General features: G+C 43.4%; 2 protein-coding genes across 3 annotated transcripts; one reads left to right on the forward strand and one right to left on the reverse strand.

The window, feature by feature from the left end:
* The first annotated feature begins 3 nt into the window (after nucleotides 1-3).
* Nucleotides 4-3,501, forward strand: LOC121583523. The gene is made up of 4 exons (XM_041899664.2): nucleotides 4-1,389; nucleotides 1,553-1,660; nucleotides 1,885-2,115; nucleotides 2,539-3,501. Exons 1-4 carry the CDS (start codon nucleotides 1,351-1,353, stop codon nucleotides 3,499-3,501), a joined length of 1,341 nt encoding a protein of 446 aa, XP_041755598.2. The 5' UTR covers nucleotides 4-1,350.
* Nucleotides 3,502-10,362: 6,861 nt separating this feature from the next.
* LOC121561777 (uridine-cytidine kinase 1-like) lies at nucleotides 10,363-19,448 on the reverse strand. Of its 2 annotated transcripts, none has more exons than XM_041874244.2 (8): nucleotides 19,268-19,448; nucleotides 15,256-15,415; nucleotides 14,818-14,914; nucleotides 12,592-12,734; nucleotides 12,307-12,401; nucleotides 12,043-12,091; nucleotides 11,302-11,930; nucleotides 10,363-10,601 (listed from the first exon to the last, which is right to left on the reverse strand). In XM_041874244.2, the coding sequence occupies exons 1-7, from the start codon at nucleotides 19,352-19,354 to the stop codon at nucleotides 11,728-11,730; spliced, it is 834 nt and encodes a 277-aa protein (XP_041730178.2). In that variant the 5' UTR covers nucleotides 19,355-19,448; the 3' UTR covers nucleotides 10,363-10,601; nucleotides 11,302-11,727. The 2 variants fall into 2 exon arrangements, with proteins under 2 accessions (XP_041730178.2, XP_041730179.2); XM_041874245.2 differs by lacking the exon at nucleotides 19,268-19,448 and adding an exon at nucleotides 15,681-15,948.
* Between the last annotated feature and the right edge of the window lie 7,873 nt (nucleotides 19,449-27,321).

The raw sequence follows: 27,321 nt of genomic DNA on the forward strand, positions 1-27,321 counted from the left end.
CAAAACAAAAATCAATGCGCTCCTTTATTCAGATTCAACTGCCAACGCCCATCCCTGCAGGTTCTGGGGCCTGAGAAAAAAATAGCATCTTCGGACAGTATTCTTTGCACCGTTTGGGCAGTGAAGTCATGGAAACCCAAAAACCTTTCAGCCGCTGATCCTATTATGTCCAGTTTCTTGGACTTTTTGTTCGTTTGTGCAGTACAATTAATCACATGCGCGATAAACACCATAACATTCACCTCAGCACAATCAGCATATCAGTTTCCCTCAACTGTTGAACAACACTCTGAATCTCCCCAGTCTAGCTGCTTTATAAAACAATAATCTATTCACGTTCATACGTGTAACAACGCGAGAACACGGACAAGCACTTCCTTCAGAAAAATAATGTTTGTAAAAACGTCAAAATAAGGGTCCTCATTTTGAAACTCATGAAATAAGTGTGAAAAAAATGCTGTAATGTTGCAATAATACATTAAATTGGCCACCATGCAGTTTTTGTAATGTTCTATTGCCTAGGCCTACTGGTTCTCTGAAGCATCCTGAAGAGTTACCTTGTTGTATAATGTATACCATTTACAACTGGAATCTATATTGATATTACAATAAGGTGTGTATATTTTTTTCTTATGAATACATTCCTTTGTTGTTATCCAATAATTTTCACTTAGCAAAAATTACTTAATATCAAGCCAAAACTGATTGTGTGGATGAACAAAGGTAATGTTTACATAGTCCTATGTACATCCCAAATGGCACCCTATAAAGTACACTATCGGCCCTGGTCAAAAGTAGTACACTATGTAGGGAATAGGGTGCAATTTTAGGACACAATCAGAGGACACCCGCTCATTTATCATGGACAGTAGCTGTGAAGTGATACACATTGTTGCAGTGTGGTTTTTACTATGTTTATGAGCTTACTACTACAAAATATACTGTATTTCAACCATAGAAGTGGGTTAATTGGTTAAGGTAATTGAAAATAGGCCTATTTGGCTCTGGTGATTTGTCTGTCAGGATGGGTGTGGTCTCCCATGGCATCACATTACATCACAATCATGATGTCATAAATGACTGTGTTCAGATATGTTGACAGCCTAAATGGTTTGCCATAGCGTTACTGTCACATTACGGCAACACTTAAGTTCAATTCAGGGTCAAAACCATTGCTATATTTTGGATGGTTAATTTTGAAGTGCTTGGTGGTAAGTAGTTGTGACCACTTGTGATTTAGTGTGAGTAGTCCTACTTTGTGGCACAATTTAATTGAGTTTATTTAAATAATATAATAATATTTTTAAGCCATATTGTATCTTTTTCAGGATTACAGTAATTGAGGGAACTATGGGAAAGTTCTCCTTCCCAAGGCTCATCATAAGAATGGTTAGAATCCCTTTTCTCTCACCACCCTCAGTCAAAACTCCAGTGCTTTAAAATCATCATTTTGACATTTAGGCCTATGAGCTTTTCTAAGATTGAAAATAACAAGCTTGTATAATGATAACCTCATTACTGACTGCATGTTTGTCCTCATTTTAATTTCTAGCCATGGGCAAATTGGACTGCACGGGACGATTTCTGCACAGGAACTAACGAACTCCACAGGCTCAGAACAAACCACCCTCACAACTCCTCACAACTCCCCAGCCATACTGTAAGTCCCATCTGCAGGCTAACTCTATGATCTCTAAAGTGGTCCAGACTAATAATTTATGGCCAATCAGTGTAAACTTCGTACTAACTACGGCTTGATCTAGTGTCAACATTATACCTTCTTGATATTCTATATCAACGGAAAACGATGGAAGGCACATAATAATCCAATGAGTAAAACAAAATATACCATGTTCTATTCTCAATATCCCTACTGCCCCAAAGGTGTGTAGGCAGGGCAAGGAGAACACCGATTCAACCCCGAAGAAGAGGAAAAAGAAGAGGCACAATGAGAAGGGGACCCAGGTTGAACTAGGCATGCGGGAGGATATCCATGACCTTGAGCTCGCCCATTGGAGATTGGCTAAAGAGACATGGAGAACTGAGCGAGGAAACATAAGGGAGATGAAGGCGCTATATGGAGAAATATTTAGGCTGCAAAAGTTGTTGGAGGAGGTAACGAGCTGTTTTCTTAAATCAGACTTCTCAGTAGATATACTGTAGTTGCTTTGAGATGTTCCCAATCCTGATACACGGAAATTAGATCTAAATAGTTTGAATAGTGAAATAAGACAGCAATAAAAAAAACTGCACACTGGTAGTATTCTCAGGAAGGTCTGCATTCTGCACTGGTAGTATTCTCAGGAAGGTCTGCATTCTGCACTGGTAGTATTCTCAGGAAGGTCTGCATTCCTAGAAGAGTTGAAAAAGAATACATCCAAAAGTGTGGACGATCCCATTTTCCTAATAAGCTAATATACAGTAATAAAATGTTCTCTCTATAATATGTACTACCCATACACATATAATTGTTTTAAGATAGTAATAACATGGACCATCAAGCTATTAAGTAATAAAAATGTGTCTGTCATCATACAGATTGGGGTAGATAAAGGGGTGATCAAGCAGCGCTCCACCTCCTCCATTCTTTGTCCCGTCTCCCCGACACTGCCAGCTCTCCCCAGGTACAATCTCCACAGGTACCTCACCAAAAGCCAATCGGAGTGTGACCAGCATGCCGCCGCCACCCAGAAGAACCCGGCTAAGAAACACTCAATCTTTCCCCCTCTGGTCACACAGAGCTGCACCTCCCCTGACAAACGGCCTCATTCTCCGTCCAAGACGTCGCACCCACACGCTTCACACAGATTTTCTGTCCCATCCCACCTCCTGGCTCCCGGCCCTCCTGCCCAGCTGAGGCAGACCCATCCGCATGTCCACCCCAGGTCCCCATTGACTGACCAGGCAAAGGTCAAGGATAAGGTCAAGAGGTCAGAGGTTGCATCGTCTGAGGAATTGTCTGAGGAAGTTCAACGGAGAGGCGCAGAAATTGAGAATATGTATAAAGCGCAGCTGAAAGAGAGGATGGCCCAAAAGAGAAAGGAAGAGATTCTGAAGAAAAGGATAAACAACTATGACAAGAACGATGACACTGAGGCCTCCTGCTCCTCTGCAGTAGGACAATCCAAGACCCCTGCCACAGCCCCCGAGCGTCCGGCCAGCCCAGAGGCCACCACAGATGCCACGCCAGTGGCCGTCCAAGAGGACACTCAGGGGGCCACCCAGCAGGACCTAGCAGAGGTTGTGAATGTGCTCAAGAGGCAGTCATCTGACCTATACCTGCCTGACGACGTTTGTGAGGATTCACTCACGTGGAGCTCCATTTACGAGGAGCTGTGCCCACTTGCTCACAGGGTGAACTCAGAAGCTGACTACATCAAGGCGCTCTGCGACACCACTGAGAAGGCTGTGACGCCCTTGCGCTTGTCTCAGGAGGATGTGTCTCAGAGTATGAGTGAGGACACAAGTGAGGAGGGAGTAGTGAAAGTGAGGAGAGCATGAGTGGACAACAACAGAGATGTCTACACAGGGATCCTTATGGTGAGAGGGAGAGGAAGAAGATTGATAGTCGTACAATGGAAGGGAGATATGCAACCGCAAATGCAATGTCTATGATGGCGAGCCTAGGGAAAGAAGAACTTAATGCCATGAGCTACGCAGAGAGGATTAAATATTTCAAGGACGAGGCTAAGAAAAATGAAGAGATGTTGAAGATGAAAAGTGGGAAGGAAAAAGAAAGGAAGGCGGAGAAAGACAGGGAAGAAGAGCTAAAAAAGTGGGAAAAGAGACAGAAGAAATCGGTTGAGGAGGAAAGGAAAATGACAGAAAAGATGGAAAAAAAGAAGTTAGAGGAGCAGATGAAAGGGGAGAAGGCAGAGATGAAACTAAAGATCGAACAAGAGAAAAAGAGACAAGAGCAAGAGAAAAAGAGAAAAAAAAGAAATGAAGAAGCAGCAGATGCAACAGAAGGCCCGCGAAAAGAAGAGAAAAAGAGGGTGGAGAAAGAAAAAAGAGGGAGAAAAAGAGGGCAGAGGAGTTGAAAAAGATTGAGAAACAGAGGATGGAGGAGGAGAAGAACAGGGAAAAGGAGAGAATGAAGGTGCTGGAGATGCAGCAAAAGGCACAAGAGAAAGAAGAGAAAAGGAGGAAGGAGGAGAAGAAAAGGAGATTGAAGATACAGCAGGAACAAGAGAAGGAGGAGAAGAAAAGGCAGAAAAGGATATGGGACGAGGATAAGAAGAGAGCAGAGCTTCAAAGAATAAAAGATGACGAGGCCAGGTTCAAGATGGAGATGGAGAAACTATATGAGAGAGAAGAGCGGATTGCACAGATTGAAAGAGAAAAGAGGCGTGCGAAGTATGAGAAAAAAGGGCAGACACAGAGAGCAAAACAGGTGGTGCCATACCAGGTCACAGCGTTTACATCTTTGTGGACGGAAGAGAGGGAGCAGTGTCCAGAGACCGCTCACGCACAGTCTGCCAAGAGGAGAACAAGGAAGAAGCAGAAGAATGAGGCGGACGAGGCGTTGACAACTTTTGAGTAGATGACGAAAGAAAAGCGAGCAGACAAAGGAAGAAAGAAATGTTGTCAATGCTCTTAGGTATGTTAATAGATGTAAATAAACAAACATTTTTATATTTAAGGCAAAAAACTAACAACAAAACTGGAAAAGGAGCAAAAGGGGGGGGAATAATACAGAGCCAGGCATGAGGGTGAAGAGGAGAAAACATGAGAGGAGGAAAGGAGACCAGAGTGGTTTATCAGGAGGGAAATAGGAGATATAGAATTCAAGTTCTGATGGACAGAATCAGGACGGACCATGGGATAAAAGGTCAATGAGATTAGCAGTAAAGAAGAGCTAAGTGGATCAAAATAAAGTTATGGAAAACGCAAGGGGGGAGGACAATACTCAGAGGCAGAAGAAGACAAGATAAACAGAGACCAAGAGAAAAGAGGTGAAACCGTTTCATAAGAGTAATAGAGAGGAGATGGACATATGGGCAAATTAGCTATCCCAACTGGAACCTAGCTAATGCATTCCGAAGAGGCAGACTTCCAGTCTGAGGTAGATGAAAAGAGCAGCCATAGAAACAGATCTGTAGAAGCATCAATTGGAAAGGATGGGAGGGTTGGAGGAGGAGCACATTTGGATGACTACATTAGGTAAGTGTTTAGGATCAAAGCCTGTTCTCTGTAGACAACTGTATTAGTGTTGACAGAAGTGCATTTATGCAATGTCTTTCAACTCAAAAACTACAATTCCTGATCTCATGTGATTATTCACCTCATGTAAGTGGGCTTTCGGATGTTTATTTTTTCCTGAAACAGATTGTGGCATATGAGGTCACTTTATCTGATGAAGCATCAATAGGAGAGGATGAAAGGGAGGGAGGGAGAGGAAAAGACAGAAGAACAGATGAGGTAAGTGCTTGGGCTTGTGATAAGAGGATGGGGGCTCCAGAACTCGGCTTCATGGTTTAAAATTATAAGACAAATGTATTACTGTGAATCCCATTCGTTCAATGACTGTTTGTTGTTTTACAGGAGCACTATGTTCTGCTTCCGTGTGGATTGACAGCATTGCTTTAATGAGCTGCTGGAGGGAACAATGGAGGAAGAGGGAGAGCGTCCATTATAGGCAGTTTGCCATGGCCCTAAATTGGCTTTTGGATGTTCATTTTTCCTGCTTTAAATCATACAACTTTACAATAAAAATGAATTGCAAGCATCAGCCTTTTCTGTTTGAGTGTGATCAGTGCAGTAGTTGTAGGATTGGTGTAAACCCAAATAATATTCTGACACTAGTGTTCAGTTGGTATAAAATAGTGTGATAAGAAATGATCAACATGTTATGAAAACAATATAGAGATAGAAATATCAAAAGCAGTGTTGCATTTATTTAGTAATTGCTATTTCTCACTCATAGAGAATGGTGTCCTTGTTGTGATCAGTCCATCGACAAATGCATGTATGCGCATACACACACAGAAGATTCCAAGATGGCGTAGTAGTGCAGTTCTGTTTTTGTCGTGTGTCTGTAAATAGCCTGTAAATACCCTGTTTTTTTGTATTTTTCGTACATATTTCCCTATCAGACTTTTCATCCTTCTACAAAATATACTTTCCTGCAACCCGCCTCACTCAATGTGGAACGGATTCTATTATTGACTTACCTTTATCTAGAATCTCCAGTTGAAACTAGCTAGCCAGCTAACTAGCTACTTGCTATTAGCCACAGCTAGCGGTATTTCACCCAGAACATTTGATTTTTTTTTCTGCGGGATTAACTTAATCACTGGACATTAATCACCGGATATTCGGCCAGTCTGCACAGCGCGTTATCGACCCAGAACATATCAGTTTTTCCGCCGGAATCACTGAATCACTGGACCTTTAACTCCGGATTCATCGCTACCAGCTAGCTGCAACAAAATGGACGCTGTGGTCTGGCTAATCATCCTGAGCTAGGCCCATCTCCCGGCTATCTACCTCTCTGTCAACCGGACGGGACCACCTAGTGTTGACACGGAGCCCCGCCGATCCTACACGACTGGTCTGCCGACGAAATCGTCTGATGTGGTTACGACGTCGACCACGAAGATTCCATCTGCTAGCCCCGGCCCGCTAGCACACGCTAGCCGTGGCCTCTTACTCGCTAGTGCTTTAGCAGCCTCCGAACTATCCTATTGCTGTTCACCGGACCTTATGATAACTCAGCTATACAGCTGATGTCTGCTGGACTGTTCCTTTTTACGGTACTACATCCTGTTTATGTTTAGCCTCAGCCCAGACATGGTTAGCTTATTGTTGTTTCAGTTATTTCTAATTGTACTATTTCACTGTAGACCCCCCCAGCCCAGCTAAACCTGCCTTAGATAGCTCCTTTGTCCCACCCCCAATACACGCGGAGACTGACTCAATTGATGCCTCCAGCGATGCTATCTCTTTCATTGTTACCCAACGCTTAGGTTTACCTCCACTTTACTCATATAATACATAATGCCCTGAATCTTCTCTATAACACCCGGAAATCTGCCCCCTTTATTCTATGTACCCAACGCACTAGAAGACCAGTTCTTAAAGCCTTTAGCCGTATCCTTATTCTAGTCCTCCTCTGTTCCTCTGGTGATGTAGAGGCTAACCCAGGCCCTGCAGCCCTCAGTATCACTCCTACTCCCCAGGCGCTATCATTTGCTGACTTCTGTAATCGCAAAAGTCTTGGTTTCTTGCACATAAATATCAGAAGTCTACTTCCTAAGTTTGAGTTATTCACTGCGTTAGCACACTCCGCCAACCCTGATGTTCTAGCAGTGTCTGAATCCTGGCTCAGGAAGGCCACCAAAAATTCTGAAATTTCCATCCCCAACTATAACATTTTCCGTCTAGATAGAACTGCCAAAGGGGGGTGGAGTTGCAATCTACTGTAGAGATAGCCTGCAGAGCTCTATCATACTATCCAGGTCTGTGCCCAAACAGTTTGAGCTTCTACTTCTAAAAATCCACCTTTCCAGAAATAAGTCTCTCACTGTTGCCGCTTGCTACAGACCCCCCTCAGCCCCCAGCTGTGCCCTGGACACCATATGTGAATTGATTGCCCCCCCATTTATCCTCAGAGTTCGTACTGCTTGGTGACCTAAATTGGGATATGCTTAATACCCCAGCCATCCTACAATCCAAACTAGATGCCCTCAACCTCACGCAAATTATCAACGAACCTACCAGGTACAACCCTAAATCCGTAAACATGGGTACCCTCATAGATATCATCCTGACTAACATACCATCTAAATACACCTCAGCGATCTTCAACCAGGATCTCAGCGATCACTGCCTTATTGCCTGCGTCCGTAACGGGTCCGCGGTCAAACGACCACCCTCATCACTGTCAAACGCTCCCTAAAACACTTTAGCGAGCAGGCCTTCCTAATTGACCTGGCCCAGGTATCCTGGATGGATATAGATCTCATTCCGTCAGTAGAGGATGCCTGGTTGTTCCTTAAAAGTAATTTCCTCTCAATCTTAAATAAACATGCCCCATTCAAAAATACAGAACTAAGAACCGATATAGCCCCTGGTTCTCCTCAGACTTGACTGCCCTTGACCAGCACAAAAACATCCTGTGGCGTACAGCATTAGCATCAAATAGCCCCCGCGATATGCAACTTTTCAGGGAAGTTAGGAACCAATATACACAAGCAGTCAGGAAAGCAAAGGCTAACTTTTTCAAACAGAAATTTGCATCCTGTAGCACTAACTCCAAAAAGTTTTGGGACACTGTAAAGTCCATGGAGAATAAGAGCACTTCCTCCCAGCTGCCCACTGCACTGAGGCTAGGAAACACTATCACCACCGATAAATCTACAATAATCGAGAATTTCAACAAGCATTTTGCTACAGCTGGCCATGCTTTCCATCTGGCTACCACTACCCCGGCCACCAACTCTGCACCCTCCGCTGCAACTTGCCCATGCCCCCCCCGCTTCTCCTTCACACAAATTCAGACAGCTGATGTTTTGAAAGCGCTGCAAAATCTGGACCCCTACAAATCAGCTGGGCTAGACAATCTGGACCCTTTCTTTCTAAAACTAGCCACGAAATTGTCGCAACCCCTATTACTAGTCTGTTCAACCTCTCTTTCATAACGTCTGAGATCCCCAGAGATTGGAAAGCTGCCGCGGTCATCCCCCTCTTCAAAGGGGGTGACACTCTAGATCCAAACTGCTACAGACCTATATCCATCCTGCCCTGCCTTTCGAAAGTATTTGAAAGCCAAGTTAACAAACAGATCACCGACCATTTCGAATACCACCGTACATTCTCTGCTATGCAATCCGGTTTTTCGAGCTGGTCATGGGTGCACTTCAGCCACGCTCAAGGTCCTAAACGATATTATAACCGCGATTGATAATAGACAGTACTGTGCAGCCGTCTTCATCGACCTGGCCAAGGCTTTCGACTCTGTCAACCACCGCATTCTTATTGGCAGACTAAATAGCCTTGGTTTCTCAAATGACTGCCTCGCCTGGTTCACCAACTACTTCTCAGATAGAGTTCAGTGTGTCAAATCGGAGGGCCTGTTGTCTGGACCTATGGCAGTCTCTATGGGGGTGCCACAGGGTTCAATTCTTGGGCCGACACTTTTCTCCGTGTATATCAATGATGTCGCTCTTGCTGCTGGTGACTCTCAGATCCACCTCTACGCAGACGACACCATTTTGTATACATCTGGCCCTTCATTGGACACTGTGTTAACAAACCTCCAAACGAGCTTCAATGCCATACAACACTCCTTCAGTAGCCTCCAACTGCTCTTAAACACTAGTAAAACTAAATGCATGCTTTTCAATCGAACGCTGCTGGCACCCGCCCACCCGACTAGAATCACCACTCTCGACGGGTCTGACCTAGAGTATGTGGACAACTACAAATACCTAGGTGTCTGGTTAGACTGTAAACTCAACTTCTAGACTCACATAAAGAATCTCCAATCCAAAGTTAAATCTAGAATCGGCTTCCTATTTCGCAACAAAGCCTCCTTCACTCATGCTGCCAAACATGCCCTCGTAAAACTGACTATCCTACCGATCCTTGACTTCGGCGATGCCATTTACAAAATAGCCTCCAACACTCTACTCAGCAAATTGGATGTAGTCTATCACAGTGCCATCCGTTTTGTCTCCAAAGCCCCATACACTACCCACCACTGTGACCTGTACGCTCTTGTTGGCTGGTCCTCACTACCTGTTCGTCGTCAAACCCACTGGCTCCAGGCCATCTATAAATCACTGCTAGGCAAATCCCCGCCTTATCTTAGCTCATTGGTCACCATAGCAGCACCCACCCGTAGTCTGCGCTCCAGCAGGTATATCTCACTGGTCATTCCCAAAGCAAACACCTCCTTTGGCCGCCATTCCTTCCAGTTCTCTGCTGCCAATGACTGGAACGAATTGCAAAAATCTCTGAAGCTGGAGACTCTTATCTCCCTCAATAACTTTAAGCATCAGTTGTCAGAGCACCTTACCGATCACTGCAACTGTACACAGCCCATCTGAAATTAGCCCACCCAACTACCTCATCCCTATATTGTTATTTATTTTGCTCTTTTGCACCCCAGTATCTCTATTTGCACATAATCTCTTGCACATCTAGCATTCCAGTGTTAATACTATTGTAATTATTTTGCACTAAAGCCTATTTATTGCCTTACCTCCATAACTTGCTACATTTGAACACACTGTATATATATTTTCTGCTGTATTTTTGACTTTGTTTTTTAACCCATATGTAACTCTGTGTTGTTTTTATTGCACTGCTTTGCTTTATCTTGGCCAGGTCGCAGTTGTAAATGAGAACCTGTTCTCAACTGGCTTACCTGGTTAAATAAAGGTGAAATAAAAAAAAATAAAAAAAATAATAATAAAAAGAGAGTTAGTCATGATTTCCCTGAGTCATCAGACTCTGGTGAAGGTTTCTTTGCATCTGCATCTTGAGCAGTCTGTGTTGAATCCTTGCCGGACTTGTCTACAACAATCTCGAAGACCGCCTCTCCTTCTACCCTCTTCACTTTCTCCCCTTTCGCTGCAAGGATTTCCTCAATGTTCCTGTAGGGAAAAAAACAAACCATGAATAAAAAATAAAAAATATTCAGGAATAATACTCAAGTCTTAAGGAGGCTGCATGCAAACAGAGCGAAGGAGCGTCGTATATGGTCCGTTCCAAAATCTGAGTCACACAAAAGTACCTAGAACTACCTGTGAATATTATGCTGGGTTTGCGTGAAGTGTGTAGGGCCCTTTAGTCCACACAAACGTTACAGCCTATTAATACGGTATTCACTTATGATTCACTATGACTGCAGTTCCATTTCTCTTCTGTGCATGTCACTATCAATAGGGGAAATACATTTACATTTAAGTCATTTAGCAGAGTGATTTACAGTTAGTGAGTGCATAAAAAAATGTTTTCTTCTTCATACTGGCCCCCCGTAGGAATCGAACGCACAACCCTGGCGTTGCAAGCGCCATGCTCTACCAACTGAGCTACAGGAGACAATACGTAGACTATTAGCCAAAGACCTGTCCATAAAGTTCCCAGCTGCGCCTGAATCGACCAGCGCCTTACACTGGGGAACTACCGTGTAATCAGGGAAGTTGACGTGGATGGTGAAATGCGCAGCAGAGGGCTCTGAACGAGTGTGGGTTTGCGCTACCTGAGGTGACGCGAGAGTGCCCTGCCTGCATAACATTGTAATACTGTGCATGCATGTAAAATGTTCACAACTACATTAACTTGGCCACCAACCTCTTTCCCTTCAGGTCAGAGAACCAACCCAAGTTGTCAGCAATAATGTGGTGTTTTTCACATCCTGGGCAGGTCACTAGGACAACACCTTTATGATAGGCTACCTTGGATATCCTCTTTGTTGACCTGGTTGAGCACACCTGCATACAGATCATTGACAGTAAAATAATGATACCGTTTATTAGAAGAGTCAGGGTGAAGAGTCAGTCTGAACTTTATAAACTATCCATATAATCTTATTCATTATCTAAAAGGCAAAACTGATCCATCAGCACTGATCCATCAGCACTCCTACTCTGAGATGGTTTGTGGATACGGGCCCTGAGTACCAGTGTTCTGATCACCTCACCAACCAAATCTTGATTGACAAATCATGCTATGCCTGTCACTGTAGAAACATGATGTGAACAAGAACTGATCTTCCATTTAAAAGTGGGGGCGACTGCTGGGCTCCAGTAGGACCCTCTTCCCTAGGGGGAGGTTGGAGGTGGCGTTATCCAGGTCCCCCTGCTCCGAGATGGCCCGCTTGAAGCCCCGGCTGTGCCCATTCACCACTCCTCCACGGTGCCACTTACAGAGGTCCCCATTCAGGATGTCCTGGATGTGCTGCACGTTGAGGTTGATGGCCACTGAGCATGAGAGGCAGATTAATAAGAGAGATGGAGGGAGGGAGGAGTATGGAGAGAGAGGGATATGGAGAGGGTATGAGTCTGAAGGCTTCATCAGAGTGCTATAACTTACCCATGTTGTCAACTCCTCGAGGAATAATTACATCTGCATATTTCTTGGTCTGGGGGGGAAAATAACTAATCAATCTAAATTTGGTAGCTAATGCTCTCAAAAGACTGCATTTAGAACATAATATAAATTAGTCACTGGGTGTTATATGTGTCATTATCTTTTAAATGTCCATAATTAGCCCTATTAATAATGAATGAAAGTGTCCATTTTCTGTTAGTTATCATCGGTGTATGGTGAGGGTGTGTGGCTCTGCTGGACATTTACAGGCAAACAGAACTCCTCGAAGGCTGGCTTGACAAACGTGGTGTACTGGTTAAGGATCTGCTCCAGGTCTCTGCCTCTCTTCATGTCCCGCAGAACTGCAGGTCAAAACCAAAACAACAACAACCAGGTCAGGACCAAGACAACAACAACAACCAGGTCAGGACCAAGACAAATGTGACAATACAGTATATACATCAAATATGCTAGAGAAAAGTGTGTGTATGAGTATGGAAGTGGACGTGCATGTGACAATCCCCTTGTTAGGTGTGTGTGTTTCAGTAGTACCTCTGCGGGACAGCCTGACATCAGAGTCAGTGTCCACAAAGAGCTCCATGTGAAACATGTCCCTCACTTCCTGAGAGTAGAATACCAGAATGCCCTCAAACAGAACCACATCAGCGGGGTACACCGTGATCCTGTCCTGCAGCCTGGAAAACACACACACATTAAGCACCAAATGTATAGTACACACAGAGGTATTCTATTGACAGACTAACTTTCACGTGAATGCATGGTGTGTGTGTGTGTGTGTTAATTAATCTGCAAATGCATTGACATTCATGTCTGAGGCTGCACACACCGGGACGATGAACGGCCGAAAGCAGTAGGTGCCGTGCTCTATGATTCAACACAGAATCAGAATGGCTGTCTGCACTTAGTTTTCACAGTGGCAAATATATTTTTTTAAATATATGGCACACGACACCGGTCTGATTGACGCCTGTCTCAGTGGACTAATCCATTGGAGACCGCGGGGATGGCACACCAGTACCACCACTAGTACATTTACCGTTAATTACCATCATTTCTAATTACAATGTTTGTTTATGGTAATTTCTGTTAATGCTTTTTTCTGTTAATGCATTCAATGTATTATTATTATTACAGTCTTACCGTTGTCATTGTCGGAGTGGACGCGTTGTTTGCAGAGCGCACAACCTACGTTTATTTCTGAGTTGTTAATTTATTCATTGTCTTTTGTTTGGAGCGCGCCTGTCAATCTTGAGTAAGGACACGCACCTTGTAACACATAGAAGTAGGCCTAGGCTACCTGGCCTGCGCGCAAATGTAGGCCTATAAATGTGCCCATTTGGGGATCTGATACTATTTCTGATTTTCTTAATTCACCATCACTGTGGAGCTTCTCAAAGTAATTTTTTCTTTGCCTCATACAGCAAGTAAATGAAGTCTGTTTTTACATCCATTGAAAATGACAATAGTTCCTCAACGTAGCCTATTTCAAAATTATTTCCAGTCTCTCTCCCTTTCGATAACCACACAGCATGAAAGGCAAAATAAATGTCATCCTCTGATCCAGTGGAAACGTCACAATATAGGCCTACCTGATTACTTCTTATCCTTATGCAAAATAGCCTACAGCTGTTGTCTGTCTGTCCGGAACTCACTGGCACAGGAAACTGAGGGCCCAAAACATTTTATACAATGTTGCAAGTTTGCTAGCACGAGCATCAGGCTGGACCAAGTTAATAGTTGATACAATGTTTTAAGTTCCTTGCAGACAGGCCATGCGTAGCCAATGGGATTTATAGTATATTTATTTTTATCAGGATATTTTCTACCTGCAGGCTGCAATGTTTTTATTTGTTGGCTATATGTAGGCTATTTTTACATAGTTGGCAATGGCAATAGAAGTTACTTTTAGATTTGTATCATTTTCAATGTTGATTAACCACAACATTGATTTTGAGTTTTGAAGACTATTATAAATTAAATGAAACTGTTCTACGAAAATGAAAATCATAACTGGCACGCACGCAGTTCAGTAGAAATGGTACGATAACTTGGCACTCCAAATGGAAAAGGTTACCGACCGCTGGCGTAGCCTATTACCGGCAACTTCAGGAGCGTAACGGCAGAATCTGCGAAGACCAGCAGTAGAGGGAGGAGGGGGGTCAGGAACAGTTTTTTTAAAAATTCTGGTTAGGCTATATTGATCTCTGGCTCCCTCTTTAGTCATTTGTGTGTCTTCATTTTTAATCGCAGTGCTTAAACCATCAGACAAGCTCCGTAGCCTACATATAGTTGATTTTATTCAAACATAGGGTGTTTGGAAAAATACACGTTTTAAAAGCGATTGGTCAAAAGAACAGACGACTCTCGGGTCAACCAGGATTTTATTTAGTTGGGAACTGCCCTAGTGTGCAAAACGTTTGGTCTTTTGCCAAACGTTTTGCAACGGAAACCGTTTACTCTAGGGTCCAAACGGAAGCATACAGACTAAACGAAACGGGGAGAGACCCATCTGAATTTGTCCAAAATAAACTTGTTTTCATTGCACAAAGTTTTCAGTTTGGAGTAAATGTTTTGCAACAGACTAATGCAATGAAATCAGACTAATGAATACACCCAGTTCTTTTGGTTTTTCTTTAGGTCAAGGGTCATCTATCTGAGCTCTGGAATGTGGAGGGTGGGCATTTTTGATCCCGTCTGTCTGAATTCAAGAAGGGGCATTTCTGTACACTGGGTCTGGATGGAATGTTTCCTTCTCACCTGGAATGCGTGACAAAGTCATATGTCGACACCTCCACCACACTCCCCTCCACAATATCCTTCAGGGTTTGGTACATCAACTCTTTGTCGAAAGCATCTGTAATAAACATTAAGGTTATTAACTCAATTACACTGTTCAGCCAGAACATTAGCCATTTATAATTCTAGCAAAGATTCATTAAACGCCATGATTAACTAAATCCACGTTATCTAAGTGATAAGTGACTGACTGAGAGCTTATGTTATTACAACGATTATACTTATGTTATTACAATTCATACAGGCCTGTAGTACATTTTACATTTACGTTTTAGTCATTTAGCAGACGCTCTTATCAAGAGCGACTTACAGGAGCAATTCAGGGATTCTAACCAGCGACCTTTCGGTCCAATCTTTAGGCCCAACGCTCTTAACCGCTAAGCTACCTGCCACCCCCACCTGGGTGGTCAAAGTTGTAATGGCCCTTGAGTGCCTTGGCCTTCTGGTCAGGTGTCAAGACTCTGTAGAAACTGTCTTGGCTGACGATAGCAACTTTCCTCTGACGATGGTCCACCTTGTTCTGGCCCAGCAACTCCATGATTTTGGCACATACTGTTGACTAAAAAACAGACAGGTTTATTATTTCCTAGATTAGCAGAGTTTAGCTAAATCTATCACATAGAAAGGGGTTATGTGTATTTCAACATTTTGTGAGTTGAGTAAAGTTTCCATGAATTGTGTGTAATATACCATGTTAAAGACCTGTCACACGCAGGAAATGTATTGACATTTGGCATATTTTCAGTTTGATGATGAGGTTGGAGCAGAGAGCAGTAGCTGACACATTTCAAAATAATCTCACAGACAGAAAACAAGACACTAACGTTAGTTTAATTGATGGCTTGGTGGCAAGAGACGTCCCCATTTCATTAGCAATGTCACATCACATCACGAGTTCTCCTATTCCTGCATGACAACTGTTAGAAATTGCGTAATTCAAATCTGGTATTGGAAAAATAGAAAACATAATCAAGAGATATTCATTCCAAGCTAAACAAAACCCAACTATAACACAAGGTTATGACTGAAATGCCCTCTCAAAGTGGTAGAGAAAAATAGTTCTAGAAAATGATTGACTGTTAACTGAGAGCTTTGGATAAGTATATATAGGCCTACTTTATTGATATTGGCCACTACACTTCAGACCAAAATGTTTGGCTTCTTATTTGATAAATCGTTTTTTCTTAAATGTTTCCCTCTGAAAATACACTCAGGTGTTATTGTATGGGAAAATCAAAAGTGAATAGCTACTTGAGACATTTTGTTGTAAAGTTCTCAAATGGCTTAACAGAAATGTCACAATAATATGGATGGAGGTCTAGTGATTGTATTGTTTGTTTCCTTATGAAAACACACAGAACGTACCCTGTTCCTCTGGCACAGTGATGTAATCGTGTGGTGGTCTAAAACAAGTGTATCATGCCTCATTATGTTGGTTTGAATGTGAGGTTTAGCAAAAAATTCACTGTTCGGAAGTCATTTTCCCAAACATTTGGTTGTTTTACGTTACCCTACAGTTTAACACAAACCCAAATCAAATAGCTACAGGTAGCCTACTACTGAATAAAGACCTGGATAAGTAACAGGCACTACCATAATGTTTGCTGAAGGAAGAGAAAGAGAAACCTAAGTAAGCTCTATGTTGCTCCCTTATTTCAAAGCCTGAAGCAGCCAGCCATAGTTGTAAAGGTCACTTGGGTTTAGGAGATTACAGTAGAAATCAATCTATTTCTCAGAGATTACTCCATTATGACCATCATCTGAAAACAATAAGGGTCCAGCGGGCCCCTACAGATCAGGTTTGATTAGAGTGACCAGTGTGGCCCTACAGATCAGGTAAGACTAGAGACGACCGGCTGGTCTGTCTCAGTGGGCTTGGTAGTGGAACCAGCCAAGGGACAACAAGGGGATTTAGCCTGTGTCCCAAATGGCACACTATTCCCTATATAGTGCACTACTTTTGACGAGAGCCCTATGCCCTGGTCAAACGTAATGCACTGTGTAGGGAATAGGGTGCCATTTGAGACAAAGGCTATTTAGAATTGAGCTCTTACTCCTGAGGGGACAAAACATCCAACCTCCTATGCCTCATGGACTACTGTAGCCACAGGGGTGAATCGAATTAAAGCAATCGGTCATTTGATGCATGGCTTGAGTTCCCACTGTGTTTTGTGATGCTTGAAGGAATTGGACCTGTTTCGTCGTTTCTGAATAAAGGAAAGAGTTAATTACTTGCTTGTGTAATTCACTTGAGTCACTTGCTTTGGCAGTATATGTTTCCCATGCCAATAAAACCCCTTTGAATTTAGAGAGAGAGAGAGAAAACGGGACCAAGCTCAGTGTGGGTGGGCTACGGGCCTCCATAGCTCCATAGGCTAGGTGACTGAACAAAGCTAATCTGATTTAGCTCAACACTAAGCCACTAACAGGATCAGTTCACCTGTTAAAGCACTGCTACACAACACAAGGTAACACAGGCTGCTGTCACACTCCACACATAAACTCAATGACAAACACACTATGGGACCATTACTTGGGCCAAAAACTTTACATGTGTTTTTATATAAGTAACTCAGTTTGGTGTAAATCATGCACTGATATCAATGGTACATTTAAGTAAGTAAGTGAGAAAAGTGAGTGTGCATAAATTAGAAATCGTCCCTACATTATGTGTTCTTTATGTATCAATTTAATGTTGCCCTCATCAATGGTCCCGTTCAGCTCAGTTGGTAGAGCATGGCGTTTGCAATGCCAGGGTTGTGGGTTCGATTCCCACAGGGGACCAGTATGAAAAAAATTAAATATGTATGCACTCACTAACTGTAAGTCGCTCTGGATAAGAGTGTCTGCTAAATGACTAAAATGGAAATGGTCGTTCCTAGTTAGGGTTCTTTCTCAGTTTTAGAATTGTGATCCGTTTCCCTCATCTTAGTTCACATGAGGGCGGAGTAGTCTACAGGTTAGCTACCAGCCCTTAGATACATGCTCCATAATCTGCAGACGGCACCACACATGGCCCCACAAGCCATGAATGTTGTCCCTTGTGACTCAGTTGGTAGAGCAATGTCAAGGTTGTGGGTTCGATTCCCATGGGGGACCAGTATGAAAGAAAAGAAGAGAACGGAAATGTATGCACTCACTACTGGAAGTCGCTCTGGATAAAAGTGTCTTCTAAAATGTTAACTTTTAAATAATTAAAACAGCCAGCCATGCCATATCTCTGTTTCTGCAGTTATGGCGAGGTATGGCATTTTCTTTGGAGATTGTTTTGGGTATTTACCAGACTCAGGGAGGGACAGGCAGCTAGCTCATGGCAGTCACACCACACAACCTCTGACTGGTCCCCTGTTCACATTCCCCTGGAGTCATCAGACAGGCTAGCCACACCACACAATCTCTGACTGGTCCCCTGTTCACGTTCTGCTGGAGTCATCAGACAGGCTAGCCACACCACACAACCTCTGACTGGTCCCCTGTTCACGTTCTGCTGGAGTCATCAGACAGGCTAGCCACACACTGTGACACAAACTCTTTTTCTCTCCCTAATTTATACATGCAAAGGTCGCCTAGCAACTGCTACAACACCCGACCCCCACCTCACCTCCCTCTCCTATCTTACCGCCCAATATTCTGCCGTTATTTAAAGTACTTTAGTCTATTTATTTAAATCAAATCATTCCCACCTAATTAGTTAAAGTTGGTGCATATTTATATTTCAACAATAAACCGAATAATTTCAGTCTAATTGTTTAACCAGTATTTTGCAGGGTCAAACGCCACAGTTCAATCATATCAGCTCAAACGTTTCAGTTCAGTCACACTAGTCATTCATCACAACCAAGCTAAGAGTGTGCAATAATTCTAACTAGATAGCTAGCTAGCTGTATACCATTAGCTAGCTAACTTTAAGTGCCTTAAATTTATGAAAACAGACGTTCGTAAATTATTAGGCCAAAGAAAATACAAATTGTTATCACGTTTTGGTACAGGGGCGTGTCTGCTCTCAGTGCATGGGGCAACGAAAGCTAACGTTTCCGACTAACGTTACTGTTTGTTGACGTGACCTAAAATTAAAGGCGCTTCATGGTCAATCTCTGATCTGCCGTGCAGTATTTACGGTGATATGGCCTCTGCAGAAGTCAAGGCATTCATGCTTCGCGGCGCAGAGCTGATGTGAAGGAAGTTGTCAAGTTAGTGAGTTTGTGTTTACACAGGACCTTCCGCCCTCAATCATGTCAATGCGGAGCTATACGGAGCCTTCCGCATTGTTACAACACGGCGATGCCGTACAGAGCTCAATCTGGCCACCACCATTACGACGCCTCCGACCACATTTTCGGATCAAGCATAAATTGGCTCTTACTAACCCATACAGCTAGATAAGGCACGCTAGCTATTATTAGTTACCTACCTTGCCACTGGCCGTTCCTCCGCTAACACCGATCAGAAACGGCCGGTGTCTTGGCCGCTCCATCTCGAACGGTCTGATAGCAGTCATATCGGGGCAATTTGTCGAGTAACAGCACGCTTGTTTAGCTAGCTTGCTGCCTTCTTCTTCTTCTTCTATAAAGATTTATGGAAGACTACACCTATTTGTGTATAGGCCCTTTTCACGATGACGTCATCTAACTTCCGCCTTTCCGCGTAGCAGGTTAACTTCACTTCCGTTCGCCCGTAACCTGAGACTTCTCTTCTGAGGTACGTTTAAGTTAAATTAGTAAAGTTAAGAGTAATAATGTTTACGTATATGCAATGGTTTGTAACTTGCTAACGTTATTGTTAATTCATAATTGTTCACTGCCTTAGTTACTTAAAAGTGGGCTAACGTTAGCTAACAACAACTTAGTACCAGATACCGATAACGTTAAAAGGTAGCGTTACATTGCTGCCTGGCTGTAATGTAACAAGTTTACTTAGCTAGCTATCTAACCCTTTGTTAGGCAGTTAGTTTATTCATGAATGTATAGTAACTCACCTATTTGTCACGAACCGGCTCAAGTTCGTAACAAAAGGGAGACACGTGGAGACAAGGAGTACTCAAAGTATATATTTATTAATTAAAGTAAACTAAATCAAATAACAATGGTGTGTGTAATCAGTAATCAGTAGTGTACGTGAGTGTTTGCATGCATAAATGTAATATGGAAAAGTGTTGAAAAGTGCCAAAGCAAACAACCCAAAAAGGCCTCAAAAATATCACAACCAAGATCAAAGTAACTGCCTGGAGAGAGTCTCCCTAATGAATGTGGAAGAGGTCCATTTATCCTGGGACACACCCGGCCCAGGTGTTTCCCATGTAGCTGACGACCCTCCCAACTCCGCCACCGGCATCCTAACAAGGAAACAAGAACAAAGAGAGAATACGGCAGACAGAGTGGGAGGGTCGTCACACCCCCCCATAAGACCGGGGACCAACAAGGACCCCGGACCAACGTACCAGCCCCTGCGTCCCAAACCGCCAAATTGTACATGTTCACACCTCCACTTGCCCCACCCATCATCCTCCTCTCCAGACCTCAGCAACCTTTACACAGGAAGCAACCTTTAAGAGGAAAGAAGAACACAAGACTAGGAGGGGACAAACAGGAAGGATAGAACATGACAAAATCAAACAATGGTCGGTCACATCAATATTCATGAACAGGGCGCACGTCACCCTGCCCAACCACCTTTCCAAGGTATACAACAGTCGCCTGAGCAAACTCACATTCAGCCAAATTCATCGTGAGGCGACCCGCAGCCAGACGTCCGAACAAGGCCTGAATACGGGACAGATGCTCCTCCCAAGCATCTGCATATATCACTACATCGTCCAGATAAACAGCGCAACCAGCCAGACCAGAGACAACCCTGTTCATAAATCGCTGAAAAGTGGCAGGCGCATTACGCAGTCCGAAACTCATAACCGAATACGAGTACAGACCAAAAGGTGTAATAAAGGCAGAGATTTCACGTGCCCTACTCATCAGTGGCACCTGCCAATACCCCTTTAACAGGTCAAATTTGCTCACAAACGTAGCTGCGCCCGACTTGACCAACGCAGTCCTCCATCCGAGGAAGAGGAAATGAATCCGGCCCAGTGACATCGTTTACCTTACGGTAGTCCGTACAAAATCTATTTGTTCCATCCGATTTACTGCCCAAGATACAGGGAGAAGCCCAACTGGAGAAAGAAGGATCTGCTATTTTACTCTCCAGCATGTACCTGACCTCAGCATCCAGACAACGCAGTTTCTCTGAAGAAACTCTATAGAACCGTTGACGAATGGGGTCAGCATCTCCAATGTCAATATCATGTTCTATTAAGTTTGTACGTGTAGGTGTATCCGAAAACAACCCTGGAAATCTCCGAATCAAACCAACCCTCTCTTTCCGCTCATCAACAGGTAGATGAGTAAGAAGGCTATCCATTCAGTGTCTCTGAATTTTTCAATCTACCCTGCAGTATGCAATCGTCAGGACCAGAAACATCTTCCTGCTCCTGCACAGACCTAGCATGACCAGAACTCAGGGAATAAACAATATCAGCCAAAAGAACAGCCTTACCGTCCTCTGTAGACTCCCCCTGTTCAGTCTCAGAGGAACGTGCATAATAGGGTTTTAACAAATTTACATGGCACAGTTGGTGTGCTTTCCTCCGTTCTGGAGTGGCAACTAGATAATTTTGCTCAGTGTACTGGCGCACCACTGTATATGAACCTTGAAACTTGGCTTGAAAAGGAGAACCAACAATTGGCAGCAGAGCCAGAACCTGATCACCTGGACTAAAGTGATGAGGCTCAGCTCGGCGATCATATATGCTCTTCATCCTGTCCTGTGAAGATGATAGCTCCTCTTTAGCCATTTCACCAGCGGCATACAAGCGTCGCCGAAAATCACCCACATATGATAACAGGGACTGAGGAGGCTCGGAAGACTTCCAGTCATCCTGGAGAACAGATAAAAGCCCACGCACCCGATGTCCAAACACTAGGTCATTTGGGCTAAAACCCGTGCTCTCCTGTGAAACCTCCCTAGCAGCTAACAGTAACCAAGGCAACCCCTCCTCCCAATCCTTATCCATCTCAGTACAATAAGCTCTCAACAAAGACTTAAGTGTTTGATGGAAACGTTCCAGTGCTCCTTGACTTTGGGCATGATAAGCGCTAGACAAGTTGTGTTTAATATGGAGTTGTTGGAGAACCTGTCCAAAGAGATTAGAGGTGAAATTAGATCCTTGATCACTTTGAATGACCTTAGGGATTCCAAACAGTGAGAGAAACTGAGTCAAAGCTTTTAACACAGCCTTAGTCGTGATAGACCGGAGAGGGTAGGCAACAGGAAACCTAGTGGTCTGACACATCACAGTCAACAAATAATTACTACCCTTTCTAGAACGAGGCAGAGGACCAACACAGTCAATAATCAAATACTCAAAAGGTTTACTGAGTACAGGAATAGGGAACAGTGGTACCGGCTTAATAGCTTGATTAGGTTTACCAGTTAATTGACAGGTGTGACAAGTTTTGATGAAATCAGAAACATCCCTCTTTAATCTTGGCCAAAAAAAATGTCGTAATATGCGATTGTAGGTTTTTCTCACACCCATATGCCCAGCAACGTCGTTGTGAGAAGTTGTCAGCACCAACTCACGAAGCCTAACTGGTACCACAACCTGACTAATCGCCTCCCCCAGAAAACAACTACCATGAGACATCCACTTCCTCATCAGGACCTCCTCTTGGAGAAAATAGCCCTGTGCGACATCTCCCAACTGTTCTACAGGCACAATTTGGTCCCGCAACTCTTCTAATGTAGGGTCAGCCCGTTGCGCCTCGATTAAATCGGAGCGGGATACGGATAACGGGATAACAGGGAAAACAGTAACAGACTTCTTTATGGTATTCTCGTTAGCCAGTTCCGTAACCAAGTCATCAGGGATCATAGAACGCGTCACTGCACACGCAGAAAACACCTCTGGGAAATTCTGCGCACTCTCATCAGGAATCCCTACAATTGAAGGCTTAGTAGAAACCGCTAAAGATGGAAACACGATAGGCCACACACGCTCCCCAGCCAAGTTATTTCCAAGGATCACGTCAACACCCTCAATAGGCAATGAAGGACGCACCCCCACAACAACCTCACCTTTCACCAGTCCACAATCCAACATCAGTTTATGCAATGGAACTGACAGAGTGTTCAAACCTATTCCCCTAATTAGAACACTATTCCCCGAATCAGTCTCCGCAGAGAAGGGTAACACAGATTCCAACACAAATGATTCAGAGGCACCTGTATCTCTTAGGATCTTTACTGGCACTAGGTTCTTACTTCCTACCATAGACACAAAACCCTCCGTAACAAAAGGTAAATACTCGGGATCAATATAGCCCTTCACATGGCTCTGGGCATGAGACAATGCGTCAGGAGTGAACTGATGTGGAACAGGCGCTGCTAACGCTATAGGCCTCGATTTACCATAAGCACCTGTACTGAATTTACCCCTAGACCTAAGAATCGGACATTCATTTTTCCAATGACCTAATTCTCGACAGTAGTGACACTCTTGACCAAAGTCAGTTTTACCACGGGTATCAGGCTCAACCCCAGTTGAATGAAACTCTGCCCGGGAACCGAAGTATCTCGGCGAGCGAGGCCCAAATCTCTGCAAACACCCCCACTCACTCCGAATACGGGGTTCTGCAAAAAAAATGTGTGTGAGTCAACACATATTCATCTGCCAAAACCGCAGCTTCAGCGACAGTCTTTATTTTTCGTTCGTTAATGTACGTCGCTATACGATCAGGGATTGTGTCCTTAAATTGTTCTAACATAATCAGATCACACAGCCCTTGGAAAGTCATAACTGTAGAGGCGGAACACCAGCGATTGAACTGTGAAGATAATATTCGCGCAAACTCAACATGAGTCTGCTGATCATCCCTTTTTAAAGTTCTAAATCGTTGGCGGTAAGCCTCAGGGACCAATTCATAACTCTGTAACACAGCCGTTTTAACCTTCTCATAACTAACACTGTCTGCTACACTAAGAGCTGAATATGCTTCTTGCGCTTTACCAGTCAGCACACACTGCAACATCAAAGTGCGATCAGAATCAGGCCAACTCCTAGCGTCAGCAACACGCTCAAACAATGAAAAGAATGTCTCCGGGTCCTTTTCATTAAACTGGGGCAACAACCGTAAATTCCCTACAACATCAAATGTCTCTGGATTACGACCAAAAGAGGAACGACCCCTACGCAACTCTGGGTCACCTTCCCAGAGCAAACTCTCCCCTGAGAGCTTTCCTTCCCTAACCAACTCTAGTCGCTCTTGTTGCAGCTTGATTTTAGCACGCTCCATATCCTGTTTAAATTCCAATTCCCTTTCATATTTTACACGATCATGCTCCATTTTAGCGCTTTGTCCATTTCGTTCATGCTCCATTTTAGCTTGTTCATGCTCCATTTTAGCTTGTTCATGCTCCATTTTAGCTCTTTGTCCATTTTGTTCATGCTCTAGCTGTAACAGAAGCAGTTCTTTCTGCTGTTCAAAAAGAAGACCACTATGACTAACCGATGGAGCGGTCATTGTAACATATCGGGGAGACAACGTGTCCTCAGCAGACGCTGCCCCAGTGGTAACATCCAGAATACCACTCTCCATCAAATTGGCCTTCAATATTAACCTAATAGAATTTTAGACGTTTATCACTAATTTCAACCTTGTAGTGTTCAGCAACCTTCAACAGCTGTTCTTTAGTACATAATTCTAACAGTTCTTCCGATGGAAAGCGAATGAACTCGTCTACCTTAGACGCCATAATCAGGGAAAAAAAAAAATATATATATATATATATCATAATAATCTTTCTCAACCCCTCTGCTGAGCACACCAGACACAAGAGAAATACAATCACACCGAGCACCACAGAAAAGAGCTGGGATATGGAGCTTCCCCAAAACCTATAATAACTCAACCCTAGTCTTCGTGCAGATTTGCGGTGGGTAATTACGCACTGTAGCCCGCTGGCAAGGAATTAAACCCCCCAGCACGCTGGTAGATTTCCCCAAGCCACGGATGTGCCCCCGAGACAACTGCTCAGTCCACTGACACCACACAAAAATAACAAACATTTAACCATGCCCAACGTATCCCAAAACAAAACACGTCACTAAGCCTATCAGGGGAAAAAAGCTATAGCTCCGGGTAGCAAATGTCACTACCCCACCCAATCTCCCACTGAGGTACACAGCCGATTGTACTCACCTCAGCCCGATGTCCCAACAGCGAGTAGAGCAAGAGTTTCCAGGCTGGGCAGGGACTGGAAACTAACCAATGTACTCTCTCCAACGCAGTACAAAACCCAAAGGCAACCAATACTGCCCTATCAAACTCAAACAAACTAACAAAATTTACAAAGAAAAACCCTACAGAATTGGACATTAACTCCACGTTCTCCCAAACCAACCAGTTCAAAATCCCAGACGAGCCCCCACTTGTCACGAACCGGCTCAAGTTCGTAACAAAAGGGAGACACGTGGAGACAAGGAGTACTCAAAGTATATATTTATTAATTAAAGTAAACTAAATCAAATAACAATGGTGTGTGTAATCAGTAATCAGTAGTGTACGTGAGTGTTTGCATGCATAAATGTAATATGGAAAAGTGTTGAAAAGTGCCAAAGCAAACAACCCAAAAAGGCCTCAAAAATATCACAACCAAGATCAAAGTAACTGCCTGGAGAGAGTCTCCCTAATGAATGTGGAAGAGGTCCATTTATCCTGGGACACACCCGGCCCAGGTGTTTCCCATGTAGCTGACGACCCTCCCAACTCCGCCCACCGGCATCCTAACAAGGAAACAAGAACAAAGAGAGAATACGGCAGACAGAGTGGGAGGGTCGTCACATATTCAAATACTGTTGTGCATGATAGCTAGATAAATATTGATTCCTGGTCAAAGCTGAATGTTAATTTAGCTGTTTCTTTTCTCCCGGTGTCTGTATCGCAACAGTATCCCATCCAACACCGAAGCATGGCACAATCTTCGAGAAGATGCTATTGCAGTGTACCATTTTGTTCAAACAACAAACAGAAATTCCCGTATCTTCCCGTAAAAATCTCCTCAGCTCAGCAGGGAGGACACTCTTAAGACCCAGGCCATCGCCCGGCTGAGGATTTTAGTCGAGAGGGCCATACGGAGGGTGAAGGAGTACCATATCTGGGATGGGCTTGTTCCTCTTTCCACAGTGGGTTCAGTGAATCAGCTGTGGGCCATCTGCTGCCTCATGTCGAACTATCAGGGACCTCTTGACATTAAAGGAGACAAACCAGTCTGATGTTTTTGTCAACTGGAAGTTGTATATTTCCTGAGTAAGCTAGATGGGCTGTAAATAGAAGTACTTTTATATTACTGTATTGTATGTACAAAAAAATGTAAATATGAATTAACTTTGTTGGTAATTTAATTGATCTAATGTTATACTGTATGTTTTTGTTAAGGGTAATAACTTTTTCATAGCTATTAATGAACCTAATGTGATATATTGTAAAAATATCCAACTATTAACCATGTTATGTGCTTATGTGTCATGGCACTGATGGAACTATTAAATATATGTTTGCAAGCAACTGCTTCCAATCCTTTTTGATTTTGGTAAGAGCATTTACAACATCGCAATCCTTTTCAAAATTTGTATTTCAATACATAGATATACAGTATATAACACAATTAAGTTCATTTGCAGTTAAAGAAAAACATGTCGACATTTACATCACAATCCTTTTCAAAATGTGTGTTTCAGTACATAGGAGATATACAGTATATGACAAGTTAATTTGCAGTTAAAGAAAAAAATGTCAAAGGTTCACCTTCCACATTTACCTTAACACTATTTACACATAAAATTCTGCCTTATGTTTTATAACTTAAGAAGACATCCATGTAGATGTTATAATAGAAATGATCAAGCTTCTGTCGCATTGAGTGGATAATCTCCTCATCCCTAAAGATTCTCTCAACTGTGAAGTCAGTGCGGGTATCTGTAATGAAGTCACACCACTGAAGTCCGCTTAAGGCGAGTTGGCCTTGAACCTGATAGTAGTATTTGTGGCTCTTCTTAAGGCAGGCCTGGCCTTTAACTGTGATCAGGTGTTTAACTTGGGTAACATTTTCAACATCGCAACTCTTAACCTCAGCAAGACCAAATGGTGGTGCTTCTGTTGGGCAGAAGACTTTAGCATCCGGGCTGGCTGCAAGGTGAGGTGAATCAGGGTGGATGATGACCCCGCATTGTTTCAGAGAGACATCACAAAAATCAGAATATTGCCTCAGTATCTCAGGTTCCAGATCCAACCCTCTTCTCATAGCAGCTGTCTGAGGAGTTCCTCTCAGAATGCGGGTTGCCAAAGCCTTGGCAGACAACTCCCCACGAACATGGCATATTTCACGGAATCTGCTGGCTGTCAGTCGGGGTTTGCG

This window comes from Coregonus clupeaformis, unplaced genomic scaffold (genome assembly GCF_020615455.1).
Source record: "Coregonus clupeaformis isolate EN_2021a unplaced genomic scaffold, ASM2061545v1 scaf1602, whole genome shotgun sequence".
Taxonomy (NCBI): Eukaryota; Metazoa; Chordata; class Actinopteri; order Salmoniformes; family Salmonidae; genus Coregonus; species Coregonus clupeaformis.